The sequence below is a fragment of the Dermacentor albipictus genome, chromosome 10 (genome assembly GCF_038994185.2).
Source record: "Dermacentor albipictus isolate Rhodes 1998 colony chromosome 10, USDA_Dalb.pri_finalv2, whole genome shotgun sequence".
Lineage (NCBI taxonomy): Eukaryota > Metazoa > Arthropoda > Arachnida > Ixodida > Ixodidae > Dermacentor > Dermacentor albipictus.
Genome location: NC_091830.1, coordinates 30,224,538 through 30,240,008, shown reverse-complemented (window position 1 = coordinate 30,240,008; position 15,471 = coordinate 30,224,538). Strand labels below are relative to the sequence as shown.

General features: G+C 50.5%; 2 protein-coding genes across 2 annotated transcripts; both read left to right on the top strand.

Moving 5' to 3' along the window:
- The first annotated feature begins 218 nt into the window (after positions 1-218).
- On the top strand, positions 219-2,072 carry LOC135912219 (solute carrier family 22 member 7-like). The gene has a single exon (XM_070527660.1). The coding sequence runs from the start codon at positions 219-221 to the stop codon at positions 2,070-2,072; it is 1,854 nt and encodes a 617-aa protein (XP_070383761.1).
- An 11,412-nt stretch (positions 2,073-13,484) lies between these two features.
- On the top strand, positions 13,485-15,338 carry LOC135912218 (solute carrier family 22 member 7-like). The gene has a single exon (XM_070527659.1). The coding sequence runs from the start codon at positions 13,485-13,487 to the stop codon at positions 15,336-15,338; it is 1,854 nt and encodes a 617-aa protein (XP_070383760.1).
- The last annotated feature ends 133 nt before the right edge of the window (positions 15,339-15,471 follow it).

The following is a 15,471-nucleotide window of genomic DNA, read 5'->3' as shown; positions in this document are numbered from 1 at the left end:
GCGAAATGACCTATTTTTTGTTCGCCAAGTATAAAGCGGAGATGCAAACGCCGTACAAAGGCGCGCGACACTGTGGTAGACTGTGAAGTGCGCGAGCTGACGAAGAAGAAGTGTTCGTTTCGGCCCCTCCGCACCGCTAGCTCTCGTCTCTTTGAATCGTCTCTTTGGATACGGCAAAACAATACTAAACCAGAAGAGCGACATCTGAGAACCAGGAGATGGACGTCGTCTTCCCTCAGCGACTGGCCGGCGCTGATCTCCGAACAAGCGAGTCTTTTGACTGCGAGGAAGCCTTTGGTCACGGCCCTTTCCAGACGAGGATGCTCGTTCTCATTCTTCTGGGACTTTTCTCGGTTAATTGCCAAACCGTGGTGATCTCCCTTGTCACAGGTTACGTCGACCATTGGTGCAAGCCACTGGCCGGTTTCAACATCTCTGCAGCCGATTGGAAGAATATTGCCATACCAATCGAGGCCGATGGACGCTTCAGCCGCTGCCGTATTTACGAACGATGCAAGCCACCCGCTGACCACATCGACTCCGCTGAGCATCGCAAGAGCGGCGCTGTACTAACCGGGGCCGACAAGTGGTACAGCCGATGCTTCCAGAACACCAGCGACCCACGCGACGTGCCCTGTGAAGAGTGGGACTACGATGTTCGGACGGCCGAGGCCAGTGCGGTGAGCTCTTGGAACATGGTGTGCGAACAACGCTTGTTTCCGGCCACTCTTGTCGCGCTGCAGAACGCCGGCGCGGTCGTTGCCCTCATCCTGGCCGGAGTCTTCGTTGACTACGTCGGAAGGAGAGCCATGCTCCTGTCCTCAGCCGCAGCGTTAGTGGCCTGCACGGTGTGCACCTTCGCGGCCACAAATTACGTGTGGTACGCTGTGGTGCGCTTCCTTACCGGGGCCAGTGTCTCGGTACACATGATTTTTACCTGCCTCATACCGTTCGAGGTGATGACGCACGCGCACAGGCCGCAGCAATGCCTCCTCCTGGCGGTACTGGGCCTCACGTTATGTGAGGTCTGGAGTGTCATCCTCAAACCGGTGGTCATCGACTGGCGTCTGAAGCAGGTTATGTTCCTGGCCCCGACGGCTCTCCTGCTCCCAGCTTTGTCCACCGCCCGAGAGTCGCCCCGATGGCTCGTCGCGAAAGGAAGAATGGACGCGGCCGAAGCACTCATGATGGAGGCTGCCGAAACCAACAATGTCCCACTTCCTGTCACAGCCTGTCTCGTGGAGAAGCTGAGAGAACAGATCAAGAACAACGCAGATCGCGAAGGTGCGGATATGGAAGACTTGGTCGACTATCGCTCCCTCCGGCGTCGAGCGTTGGCCATGTTTGCCGTTTGCTTCTCCATGTCTTTTATCTTTTACCTCGGCGCCTTTTCGACAGCGGCGTATAATGAATTTTGGATCCCGTGCTTCACGGTTGTCATCACACTGGCGACGTACGCGGGGATGCACTTCCTGATCACCGGCGTCGCACTCGTCAGAGTGCTCAGCGTGTGCTTCCTCTTGACGGGTTCCATACAATGCGCGCTGAGTGTGGCGGTGGGCGGTGGATACGTCATGATCACAAAGACTTTACTCGTCCTGTCCAAGGGTGTCTCTAACGTAATCCTTGTACACTGTTACACCTACGTCCTGGAACTCTTTCCATCGGCAGTGCGAGCCGGTGTCTTCTGCTGGGCATTTGCCTTCGGGCGTATCGCGGCCATGTGCGCGGCAATGACCCTCGTCCTGAAGCCAGCCGGACACGAAGACCTAGTGTTCGCCGTTGCGGGACTTGTCCTCTTCGTCTCCCTTCTCGTCATCTGCGTCCTGCCACGCACGACAGTGGTGGAAGAAGCACGAATCGTGGCAAGGCGCGCTTCGGACTTCTCCAGGACGTCCATGGATCACATGAAACGAACCCTCGTACAGAGGATATTACGCAAGAAGTCCAAGACCGGAATCCTGGAGAGCTCTAAGTCATCCACCAGGAAGAGCGGGAGGACTGGTGGCAGCAAAAGTCCTGACATTTTTAATGTGTCTCGTCGATTTCAAACCAACCCAATGCTGGAGTGATGCCACCGGAAAATTTGTATGAAATTACTGGGCGCGATATACTGTTCGCGACATCAAAAAGTCGCTTCTTGTGTTATGGTCTGCTGTAATTATGCTTTTAAATGTTCGTTTGCACTCCTAAAATGAAAATCACGAACTTATGTTCTAACTTAATTCCTTTCTGTTTTGACGGCACAGGGTGTTTTTGTTTGTTTCGTGAGTGTTTCTTATATCGGGAAAATATAATTTCATCCTTTGTCTAGCTAAAGCATTGGACCTTTGAAAGCTGATGTGTGTGTTTGACCACGAGGCTACCGAAACATACTTCTGAATTCCGGGCCGCACATTGGGAATGGAAATAAGCATGTTTTTTTGCATTGTGAATATACATATAAACGCATGCACACATGATATATTGACCACGTGCAGATACATTTACGTACTACCCTGACCAAAATTACATGCATTAGGGATTCCCCGATAAAGGCGACTTTGTTCCTCGGCCTACGAATGTAACTTCAAATTTAAGAATACAGTCCGAACTGATCTCGACAATTGTCGGACTACCATCGCGCCGGAGTTCCCCTAGTAAGTTATATATAAAACTAATGTGCACCGAGTCATTCAATGAGAGAGAGAAACAACTTTATCTAGCCGCCTGCACAATGACACCACGACTAAATGGCGCCGCGACGCGGGACCCGGACGTCTTCAAAGCAGGTGGTCTCTACTCAACTCCAGCGCTTGTTACTCCCGCGGTCGGTCGCCCTGAGGGGGACAGTCCCGTCGGTTTCGCTCGACCTTTGTCTTTCAAGAGCCGCCGAGACCTGCTGGATGGCTCAGGTTTGGATTTCGTGGGCTGCGTCGGAATCGTTGAACTTGTCGAAGTCTGGATGTGCGTCAGGGTGGCCCTCTCCCGCTGGCGCACGAAGCACACATCCCTGATATACTTTCGAGTAAAGATGATTCATTAACACTGGGATGGGTAAGGAACCAGTTTGTAATTGTTTGAACAGCACCACCTCCGCTCGGTTCAACCCCGTGTGCGGGGGTGGGAAAGTGCTTCGAGCCAGGCGGTGAAACTGTTTAAGTTCGTTGAACGTCGTCATGTGGTCCTTGGCACTGCACAATGTTGGACGGTCGGTTGCAGTGGCGTGATTGGTTAGCGCTCGCGCCACTACGTCTGCCGTCTCGTTGTGGTGATCGTGCTTCTCCGACGCATCGTTGCCCGCGTGCGCCGGGAACCACTTGATTTTAACATACCTATTCGCTCATTGCAGGTCAGTAGAGCACAAAACGCGCACAGCCTCACCACAAACTTTGCGCTTGGCATAATTCCGCACTGCACTTCGCGAATCCCACAACATTGTCTGGCACCCGGGGTCGGCAATGGCCAGGGCAATGGCCACCTCCTCCTGCCTGACACGCCTCTCGGACCCGTAAGCTCGCCGCTGCCCTCGTGGCGCGCCGGACGACGCCTCGATGACAGTAGCTACGAACGCCGCGCTGTCTCCCTGATATTCTGCCGCATCCGCGAACCTTGCGTGCTCGTCCTTTGCGTGAAAGGTGATAACGACGTTGGCCCTCGCCGCTCTTCTTTCTTTGTTGAACTCCGGGTTAACGTTTTTCGGCATGATCGAGGTCTACCCGAATCCCTCGCCGGGTCCTGTCCGGGACAGGAACGTCGCTACTCGCCTTTTTCGCCCCGGGCGTGAAGCCCAAGTATTGAAGTATGCACCTGCCGGCTTCGGTCATCAAGAGCCGCTCCAACTGGGCGGTCCTTTGCGCTTCCGCAATTTCTTCGAGGTTATTGTGTACCCCCAGGCTCAGGAGCTTGTTGGTGTTCATACACTTTAATAGTCCGAGCGCCGCCTCGTAAGCTCGTCGTTTTGGGGCATTGATCTTATTCTTTTCACACTGCAACCAGTTGTGAGAGGCTGCAACGTAGGTGACGTGGCTGATTACGAGTGATTGCAGAAGCCGAATCAAGCTTTGCTCCTTCATCCCGGCATTGTGGTTTGCGACCCGCCTGATGAGACGCATTGCGTTGGTAATCTTGGCTGTGAAGCGGGAAATGGTCTCGCCATTGCCCCGTCACTTGTGCATAATCATGCCGAGCACCCGGAATTTGTCCACCTCCGGGATCAGTTGGCCGTTCCTCGTCACGATCTTGATAGCCTCGTAATGCCTCGCTTCGCTCTTGTTAAGTTTTCTTGGTAAGTCTTCTTGGTTCGCTCTTGTTAAGTATGCTTGCTCGAACTGCTCACCAAGCAGTTCTGACTTGGTCGGTGAGCAGATCAAACCGGAACCGTTTAGCTGGTCTTCGATCGCGTCGACGGCTTCTTGCAGCGTGCTCTCGGTGATGATGATGATTTGTGGTGTTTTATGGCACAAGGGCCAGGTTTGGCCAAAGAGCGCCATGACAGGTGGTAATGTTGACGATGTATTGTGGATGACATGCACAATGAACTCATCATGCTAGATGTGATATGGCTGAAAAAGGGCCTAAAATCTGTAGCTGTAAGTGGCATAGAATATATAGTTGCTAAAATAATGACGGTGACGAGGCAGTGATGTGGGCTATGGCATGGGCTGTCGTTAAAAAATTGTGCAATAAAACAACACTGACACCAGAGTTTTAAGAGGGCCCTTGAGTGCAGGGCTGTTAGTCACGTGCAAAAAATTGCCTGGCCAAATGATTTCCAGGATGTCAGTTTCGTCTAAAAAATCTAAGACTGTTCGCAGTTTGAAAAACGGTTCGTCACTAAGAAAAAATGCAGGATGGAGAGGTATATTTTCGCGATATGCAGAAAGGAAATACTTTTTCCTCTCCGTTTCTGTTGCAGGGCACTGGATAAGAACATGGATGACTGTGAGGCCATCGCCGCATCTACTAAAAGTAGGAGGGTCCCCGCCAGTCAAGAGGTAGGAGTGAGTACTGTGTGTCCTATTCTTAATCGGCAAAGAAGTACTTCTTTGTACCGTGCTGTTTTGTCACTTATCCAATTCCGCAATCTTGGTTTTATAATATGTAACTTATTAAATGTTTGTCTATCTCACTCTGCTTGCCAATGTTTCCTCAATTTACGGCGCAGAAAAGGCTTTAGGTCTGTGGCAGGAATGGGGATATTTCCATCTGTGTCGCTAAAACTCACTGACGTAGCGTTTTCGTCAGCAGCTACGTTGCCTTTTATACCTTTATGGCCAGGTACCCAGCATAGGATAATCGCTTGGTTGCAGATATATGCGGAGCACAACAAACTATACAGCTCATTCAAAACGGTATTCTGATGCTTTCGTAAGCCAATCAGCACTCTCACGACACTTAGTGAGTCTGTAAATCAACAGCCTTAGCGACATTTCTGCGCCTTATGTGTTTAATAGCCGTAAGTACACCGTATGCTTCTGCCGTAAAGATACTGGTGTGTGGGTTTATTGGCCCTGATGTTGAAAATGAGGGTCCGAGAGCTGCGTAAGCAGCACCAGCAGGAGACTTCGAAGCATCTGTGTAATATTCGTCACAGGAATACTTCTCTTTAAGTTCAAAAAAATGTGACTGTATGTGAGCCTCAGGTGCTTGTTTCGGTAATTCTAAGAAAGAGATGTCACATTGGATAGTTTGCCACTCCCAAGGCGGTGGAAGCCGAGAGGGCGCCATTAAGACATTCTCGAAAAGAGAGACCCCTGTTTTTTCTGAGAGTGCTTCCAACCAGAGGGACAGAGGAGGCCGGACACCTGGGCGGTTACGGAACAGCCTGGCCGTGGAGGAGTCGTGAATAATTGAATGACATGGATGATCCACAACTGATTTTGCCTTAAAGGCATACGAAAGACTTAAATATGTCCTTTGGTAGTATAGGGACCATTCATTAGATTCGGCATAAAGGCTTTGCACAGGGCTAGTCCTAAAGGCACCTGTAGCAAGGCGGATGCCTAAGTGGTGGACAGGATGTAGCATTTTTAAAGTACTAGCTCCTGCAGAATTATAGACTATGGCGCCATAGTCAAGGCGTGTTAATACTAGACTTTTGTACAGCTTTATTAGGCATCTCTTGCCGCTTCCCCAAGCTGTGCGTGACAACAGCTTCAGAAGATTCATAGTCTTGAGGCACTTTGCCTTAAGATACTTCAGGTGTGGCACAAAGGTTAGCTTACTGTCTAGAAGGATCCCTAAGAATTTGTGTTCACAGCTCACAGATAACCGTTCTCCATTGAGATTGATTACGGGTTCCGCCAGTATACCTCTCTTATTAGAGAACAGGACGCAGGTACTTTTTCTCGGATTTAGCTTAAAACCATTTTCGTCCGCCCACTTAGACAATTTATTTATGCAAAGCTGTACATGTCGCTCACAGATACTTAGATTACATGATTTAAAACCTATCTGGATATCATATACATATATAGAATAAAACATACTACGTGGTATGATAGTCTGGATGGAATTCATTTTGACAATAAAAGGAGTGCAGCTCAGCACACCTCCTTGTGGAACACCAGCCTCTTGCGTAAATGGACGAGACAGAACGTTACCAACTCTAACACGGAAAGTGTGATCCGAGAGGTAACTCTGAATGACGCATAGCAAGTTGCCTCGAACTCCCATTTCAGACAGATCACGGAGGATTCCAAAACGCCAGGTTGTGTCGTATGCCTTCTCCATATCTAAAAATACGGACAGGAAAAACTGTTTGTGGACAAAGGCATCACGGATATTTGTCTCGATGCGGACAAGGTGATCTGTTGTGGATCTACCCTCTCTAAAACCGCATTCTAAGGGATCGAGTATCTTGTTGCGTTCAAGAAAATAGATGAGGCGACGGTTAATCATTTTCTCAAATAATTTGCATATACAGCTTGTCAGAGCTATAGGCCTATAACTGTCGGGTGAGGAAATGTCCTTGCCCTCTTTGAGAATGGGGATTACGATTGCTTCTTTCCAGGTAAACGGAATGTAGCCTGCGGCGAACATAGAATTGAAGAGTGACAGTAGTGTTTCTTGGGTTTCAGGGTGTAGGTGTCTGATCATCTCATACATTATTCTGTCACTTCCTGGGGCGCACTTGTTGCAGCAGTTCAGTGAGGCTTGGAACTCAGCCATTCCAAATGGACGATTGTATGCTTCATTGGATGAGCTCTTCCAATCCAATTTCATCTGTTCTGCTAGTCGCTGGTATTTTAGGAATGTATCCGTGTAATGAGATGCACTAGAGATGTGCTCGAAATGTGCTCCTAGACAATCGGCCTGATCCTCCAGAGTGTCTCCTTGTGTATTTAATAGAGGTAAGGGATGAGTTTCTCGGCCTTTTATTTTGTTAACCCTGTTCCAGGCTTTTCGTTCGTCTGTATACGAGTCAATGCTGCTTATGTAGTTTTTCCAACTTTCTCATTTAGCGCGGCGGCGCGTTCTTCTACCTTGCGACTTCATCGCCTTGAAATTAATCAGATTCTCTGTGGTTGGGGAGTTACGGAGGAGGCTCCAAGCCTTGTTCTGCTTTTTCCTGGCTTCCCTACACTCCTCATTCCACCATGGAATACGTCGTTTCGAGGGCAACCCATTTGTTTGGGGAATGCATACTGATGCAGCCTCAATAATGGACGCTGTTATGTATGCTACTGCGTCGTATAAGCTAACTTCAGAGATATTATTCCAGGGCAGCTGTGTTACTTCGCAAAACTTTATCCAGTCGGCTGAGTCAACTTTCCATCCAGGAAGATGTGCATGACACTCACTTTGTTTTTTAAGGTTTACAACGATGGGGAAGTGATCACTTCCATAAGGGTTATTAATGACATCCCACTCCAGATATGGCATAATTGTACTAGACGCTGTGCTTATAGATCTATCGAAGAAAATGTTCTGTGTGTCGAGCTGTAAAATGTTGGCTTTTTCTTGTTCAGCAAGCAGGAACTTGAAGAGAACAGGATGTTTTCTACAAGCCGTCCTCTCGCATCACAGCGAGAGTCGCCCCACAGTGGGTTATGCGCGTTTAGATCACCGACGAATATGTAAGGGTGATGCAGCTCATCAATAAAGCTTTGAAATGTTGTGCTAGAGAGTTGATAACTTGGGGGATGTATACGGACGTGATAGTAACTAGTTTATTGAATAGTACAGCTTGGATAGCAACTGCCTCAAGAGGAGTTCGGAGTTGCAGTTGCCGACAAGCAACGCCTCTGTCTACTCTTATTGCACCGCCGGACGATGCAACAGCATCATCTCGGTCCTTCCGGAAAATAGCGTATTGCCTAAGAAAGTTTGTATGCGTAGATTTAAGATGTGTCTCCTGAACACACAGCACCTTTGGATTGTATTTGTGTAAGTGTTCTCTGACATCATCGAGGTTGTGGATCAGGCCTCTCACGTTCCAGTGTAATATTTGTGTATCCATCTTGTTTGTGTTTATGCGCTGTGTGTCAAGAGATATCACTTAGGTTGGTTCAAGGGACCTTTCCAGGCCCCTTGATGCGGGGTATTTCTTTTTTGTTGGCGCGCTCCAGGGAGCAACGCCGTGCCTTCGGCGTCTGAGACGCCGGAGAAGTTTTTGTTACATCCATCGCCTCGTCAGAGGCGCTGGATGACGCCCGCTCAGCGGGCACGCGCGGGGGTTTTTCGGGCCTGTATGCGCGAGCAGTGGCCCTGGGACCGGCAGGCTCGGAGGTCTGCTGGCCCTTCGTCGTAGGGGGCGGAAGAGCCGTGGCTGCTCCCACCAGGGGGGCTGATGGCGTAACCGCCGTCACACTCCGTGTGACTTGCGCGGCCGCCTGAAGATGTAGCGCTGCCCCCCGGCGCGCCACATCGGTGTAGGAAGGACTGGACTGATTTTGGAATGCGAAGCGCTTACGTGCCTCTGGAAATGATAGGTTCAGTTTTACTTTTAGTTCTATGGTTTGTTTCTCCTTTTTCCAAGCAGGGCATGATCGCGAGTAGGCGGGGTGGTCTCCTTCACAGTTGGCACAGTGGTTTGTTGATGTACAGATGTCGGAAGCGTGTTCGGAAGAACTACACTTGGCACAAGTAGCACGTCCGCTGCAGTTCTGCGACCCATGCCCAAAGCGCTGACACTTGAAGCATCGACGCGGATTTGGGATATACGGTCTGACGCGAAGCTTACAGTAACCGGTTTCTATTGTTTTAGGTAGGTTGCAGGTTCCGAAAGTAATGATTATGTGTTTGGTAGGTATTGCTTGTCATCTCGCCTCAAGGTTATTCTTTGAACTTTGACTACGTTCTGGTCTTGCCATCCTTCAAGCAGTTCGCTTTCGCTCAGTTCGAGGAGGTCATCTTCTGACACGACCCCTCGCACTGTGTTCATTGATCTGTGTGGGCCCACTGAGACGGGAATTTCCCCAAATGCTACAACTTTCGACAGTTTGTCATACTGCACTTTGTCGCGGAGTTCGAGAAGAAGATCGCCACTTCCCATCTTCGTTACTTTATAGCCTGGGCCAATTGCTTCAGTGAGAGATTTCGCTACAACAAATGGTGAGATCATTCGGATGGTTTTCTTATCGTGCTGACTATGTACAACGTGGTACTTTGGAAAAGATTGTTTTGGCTTCATGAAGAAAGTGAATGTTTCATCGGTGCGCCCCCTCTTCGGGGAGCGATCAGGTAGCGGAGGAAAGTTATTTGCCATATAGAGCTGGGAAATTCGGCGGCGATGGTGGCCACCCACCACCGAGCCCAACAAGGGGACGCTACAAGGTTGGAAGGATACCTGCAGACGCCAGCCATGCATCGCCGCTATAACCTAATATATATATACCCAAGGGAGGATATATTACACACGGTTAACCCTAGCCGCCAGGAAATACGGAAGTAATAAGAAGTGAAGAGAACACAGGAAAGATGGAAAAGTGGGAGAGAAAGACGAAGATTGGAGAGGAGGACAGGAAAAGATGACTGCCGATTTCCCCCAGGTGGATCAGTCCGGGGGTGCCGTCTATGTGAAGCAGACGCCTAAGGGGTGTGTGGCCTCCGCCGGGGGGCCTTAAAGGTCCAAACACCCAGCATCGGCTCAACCCCCAGGATCCCCTTTTCCCCAGACACGGCGAAGCCGCGCACGGCTACACGCGGGAGGGTCCAACCCTCGTGTGCTCGGGTACGTGGTGGCGCAACACACCAAACGCCTGCTGACGCAGACGCCCCTGCGGGGTGCCCGTGCTCTGACGTTGAACGTGCTTGCAGTACACGTTCAACGTCAAACGCTCTTTTGAGGGCAACTCCGGCGATATTATTTTTACTACAGCAGGGTAACGGTAATTTCATTTTTTCTGAAACTCTCCTGTAAAGTATGGCATATCAGATAGTGGAATTCCTCGGTAAATTAGAAACTAATTTTAACTAAGCAAAACACCGCAACAACAAAATTTACATCTGGCCGAGCAGTCGAGCGAACCCCTTCGTGTGACGTAAATGCCGGTCAACGAAAACAGCGAAGGGCAGAGACGCTCAGCGGATTCGTGACCGTGCCGGACCATTGCCACAAAGTGTGCGGGTGACAATGTAAGCCGCACCAGCTTTTCGGAGCTGTCGAGCAGTGACAGCTCCGATGGCTCCGATTCCAGTTAATCCAATAGCCGTGAATCGTCGTTCGCCCTTCGACATGCCGCCAGCGCCAAGCGCAGCGCACTGTACCGCGATGCAACACAAAGACCTAGGGTAAGCCCTAACCGCTGATTTGATACGGGCCGTTTGCTATATTGAGTGTTTCACCCCCTTCGTGGTGTCCGAAGATTTGGGTGCCAGGCTTCCCCTTGGCGGATTCGCGTTTCTGCATGGCCTGGGCTAGAATGTACTAGAAAAAATCGCGATAGTAGCGAAATCGGCGCGCGAATACGTGAACACGGCTGCGGATACGGATGCGGATAGGGAATACGGATACGGCTGCGGGCACCCGCCGAAGCTCTGCTTTTGTGAACCCGCACCCGCCATGGTTGTTCAGGGGCTATGGTGTTGGGCTGCTAAGCACACGGTCGCGGGATGGAATCCCTGCCAGGGCGGCCACATGGGGCGAAATTCGATGGGGGCGAAATTCGAAAACACCCGCGTACTTAGATTTAGGTGCACGTTGAAGAACCCCGGGTGGTCGAAATTTCCGGAGTCCTCCACTACGGCGTGCTTCATAATCAGAAAGTGGTTTGGGCCCGTAAAGCCCACAATTGAATTGGTGAACCCGTGGGCTTTCTTTCTTCGAAAGAGCGGCGGGCACCTAATACACGTTGGCTTTAGCCATTAACACGATAACGCCGGTGAAGTTAAATTGTGCAACACGGCGAAATAATCTTGGAGCGACTACCCGCACGAAAGTACGCGTTTGTGTCTTATGTGATGATTTATATTTTTCCGTTCCACGAGTGAAACATTTCTACCGCATTAGTCGTGTTGCGACTCGCCATTCTGAAAGCGCCTATTCATTGTGACTCGTGTTTCGCGAATTCAGGAGCGACCTGAAGCCAGCACTGCCAGCTACAACAGTGGTATGGGTTTCCTCGAGACGTGCGTCCACTTAGTTGTGTGTGTCGTGTTACGTGGTTGTTCAACGCTGATATAAGTGCCACGCCCATGTGCGAAACACATATCGAGTATGCGATCGCCAGGAAGTACGGGCTACCTGTCGACAAGACACCTCAAAACGTCATTCTCGCACGGTGCGATACCTTAATCTCACGCGACCATCCAATCTGTAGGTGAGGAGGAGGAAGGTTAGCGTTAAATTTTGCTGACGTTCATTCACTTCAGCTCCCCCTACCCGGCTTACTCCTCCTTGTCATGAGTCTGCCTTGGGATATGAGCACAAGACCACTTAAACAATTCAAGAAACTCTGCCACAGTTCGCAAAAGCGAGGTCAAAGAAATTAGACGATTCAAATACTCATTAGAGTTGCACGAAATACCCCACTGCCTTCATTCAGATATTTATTTGCATACTCTAAAGGCCCGGAGGCACGATAGAGAGGAGTGGTGAGTTAATACGTAGTCATTGGCAAACATCTCGAAAGTTTTCGGCGTAGCTGATGACAGCGACGAAGAGAGGAAGGTGGCTCCACCCGTCGGCGGCCGCTGCTACTAATGCCTGAAAGTAAGCGCTGATGTCGCATGGTCTTCCACTACCAGACCTCCATTGCGACATGAAATGTCTAATGGACGTAGAAACAACTCATCTTTAAGGTCAATTTCAGTGCAGTAAATCTCAATGCAGTACAGCAGGCCTACCAACTTCAGCTTCCATTATTCTCTCTCTCTTTCTCTCTCTCAGATCATACGGCAGACATACTGATCCAGCATGTCTGCCTGGATCAACATGAATTACGTCAACATGGCCTTTCCTTTTCTTACTTTTCCCTGCGCAGAGTAGCAGGCCCCAGGCAAAGCTTTACCGACCGTCTTTTCTGCTGTCTCACATTAGGAATGTTCCCTCATCCCTCTTGGCTGCTGAGTATGTGTGCGATTTCGTTCTACCTCCGAATGGGTAATTTGCGAGTAGACCACTTGGGCCATTTCGTATATGCCACTGGGTATGATTATACATCTGCAAGGATAGACAAAGGCCCCTGAATATGTGCAACTGGGCATGTGTCACTGGATATGTGCCCGAATATTCCGCTTCGCCCATTCGGCATGTGCAAATGCAAATGTGAAACTAAGTATGTGAGCGTCCCCCAGAATGGGTATGCGCCACTGTGCAGGTTCCCGGATAGATAAGCAAAAGAAGAGCCATGGGGTCACTTGTCGCCAGCATAAAATTTGAGAAGTAAGCTACAGAGAAGCGGAAAAGCCAGCATCAATAACAGTCGAGTGTGAAGAAAGTAGTGTAATGAAGGGGGCATTAGCGCTCATTCAGTGTGGATCGTTGAGCAACAGAAACGTGAAGATATCCTTACCAGAAAATTGAACGAATCGACTACATAGAAGTAAAAAATTAGGCAAGACCACCTGTCCCTACACATCGCTTCAGTGCTATACCCATGAACGTTTGCATTAATCATTCATTCATTCATTCATTCAGAATTTATTTAAGACAACGAAAAGGTTGTCCAGGGTGACGTGGCAAAAGGCACACTTTGCCTGACGAGGCCACGTGAAATCATGAAAGGAGTTCCAACGGATATTTTTTTTTTCGGACAATCACGGCATAGTTCTTAGATAGCAGCACACCTACTAATAGGATAGGTTACTAGGATAAACATGGTAATCTAATTATTAAAGGATAAAGTGAAATGAACAATTTTTTCTTCGCCAAGTAGTAAACGGAGATGCCAACGCCGTGCAAAGGCGCGCGACACTCTGACAGTGCGTGAAGTGCTCGCACTGATGAAGAAGAAGAATCCTTTTTGGCAGGTCCGCACAGCTGGCGTTCAGTGAAAACCTTCTATTCCAATACTGTTCAGGACTACTAAACCCGGTGACCCACCCTTGAGAACAGGGCGATGGACGTCCTCCTACCCCACCGACTGGCCGGCGCCGATCTCCGAACAAGCGAGTCGTTTGACTGCGAGGAAGCGTTTGGTCATGGCCCTTTCCAGAAGAGGATGCTCGTCCTCATTCTTCTAGGAGTCTTCTCGGCTAATTGCCAAACCGTGGTGATTTCCCTTATCACTGGTGACGTCGACCATTGGTGCAAGCCACTCGCCGGTTTCAACATCTCTGCAGCCGATTGGAAGAATATTGCCATACCGATCGAAGCCGATGGACGCTTCAGCCGCTGCCGCATTTACGAACGCTGCAAGCCACGCGCTGAACACGGCGATTCCGCTGAGCCTCGCAATATCGGCGCTGTACCAACCGTGGCCGACGAGTGGCAAAGCCGATGTTTGCAAAACACCAGCGACCCACGCGACTTGCCCTGTGAAGAGTGGGACTACGACGTTAGATCGGCCGAGGCCACTGCGGTGAGCTCTTGGAACATGGTGTGCGACCAACGTTTGCTGCCAGCCACCCTCGTCGCCCTGCAAAACGCCGCTGCAGTAGTTTCCCTTATCCTAGCCGGAGCCTTCGTTGACTACGTCGGCAGGAGACTCATGCTACTGTCCTCCGCCGCAGCAGTAGTCACCTGCACGGTGTGCACCTTCGCGGCGACAAAATATGTCAGCTACGCTGTGGTGCGCGTCCTTACCGGGGCCATTGTCACGGTACACGCGATTTTTTCCTGCCTCATACCGTTCGAGGTGATGACGCACGCGCACAGGCCGCAGCAAGTGCTCCTCCTGGCGGCTCTGGGCCTGACGTCGTGTGAGGTTTGGAGTGTCATCATCAAACCCATGGTCATCGACTGGCGTCTGAAGCAGGTCATATTCCTGGCCCCGACGGCTCTCCTGCTCCCGGCTTTGTCTATTGCCCGAGAGTCGCCCCGTTGGCTCGTCGCAAAAGGAAGACTGGACGCGGCCGAAGCACTCATGATGGAGGCTGCCAAAACCAACAATGTCCCACTTCCTGTCACGGCCTGTCTCGTGGAGAAGCTGAGAGAACAGATCAGGAACCACGCAAGTCGCGATGGTGCGGATGTGGAAGACTTGGTCGACTATCGCTCCCTCCGGCGTCGTGCGTTGGCGATGTTTGCCGTTTGCTTCTCCATATCTTTTATTTTTTACCTCGATGCCTTCTCGACGGCTCACTATAACGAAATTTGGATCCCGTTCCTCACGGTTGTCGTCACAATGGCGACGTACGCAGGGATGCACTTCCTTATGACCGGCGTCGCCCTCGTCAAAGTGCTCAGTTTATGCTTCCTGTTGACGGGCTTTATACAATGCGCGCTGAGTGTGGCGGTGGGCGCTGGTTTCGTCATGATCAGCAAGGCCTTACTCGTCCTCTCCAAGGGCGTCTCTAACGTAATCTTTGTACACTGTCTCACCTACGTCCTGGAACTTTTTCCATCGTCAGTGCGCGCTGGTGTCGCATGCTGGGCGTTTGCCTTCGGGCGTATCGCGGCCATGTGCGCAGCAATGACCCTCGTCCTGAAGCCAGCCGGACACGAAGACGTGGTATTCGCCGTTTCGGGACTTTTCCTCTTCGTCTCCCTTCTCGTCATTCGCGTCCTGCCACGCACGACAGTGGTGGAAGAAGCACGAATCGTGGCCAGGCGCGCATCAGAGTCCAGCAGGATGTCCATGGATCACATGAAACGAACCCTCGCACAGAGCATAGTACGCAAGAAGCCCAAGACCGGAAGCATGGAGAGCTCCAAGTCGTCCAGCAGGAAGAGTGGGAGGAGTGGTGGCAGCAAAACTCCTGGAAGTTTTAAAGTGTCTCGTCGATTTAAAACCGAGCGAACGCTCGAATGAAGCCACCGGAAGCTTAGTATGAAGTGACTGGGCACGGTGTCGTGTTGGCGACATCGAAAAGTCGCTTCTTGGATTCGTATCTGCTTAATTATGGTATTAAATGTTCTTTGCACTCAGCCCAAAGAATAACAGG

Coding starts and splice junctions, on each gene's coding strand:
- LOC135912219 (XM_070527660.1), top strand. CDS start 219: ATGGACGTCGTCTTCCCTCAGCGACTGGCCGGCGCTGATCTCCGAACA.
- LOC135912218 (XM_070527659.1), top strand. CDS start 13,485: ATGGACGTCCTCCTACCCCACCGACTGGCCGGCGCCGATCTCCGAACA.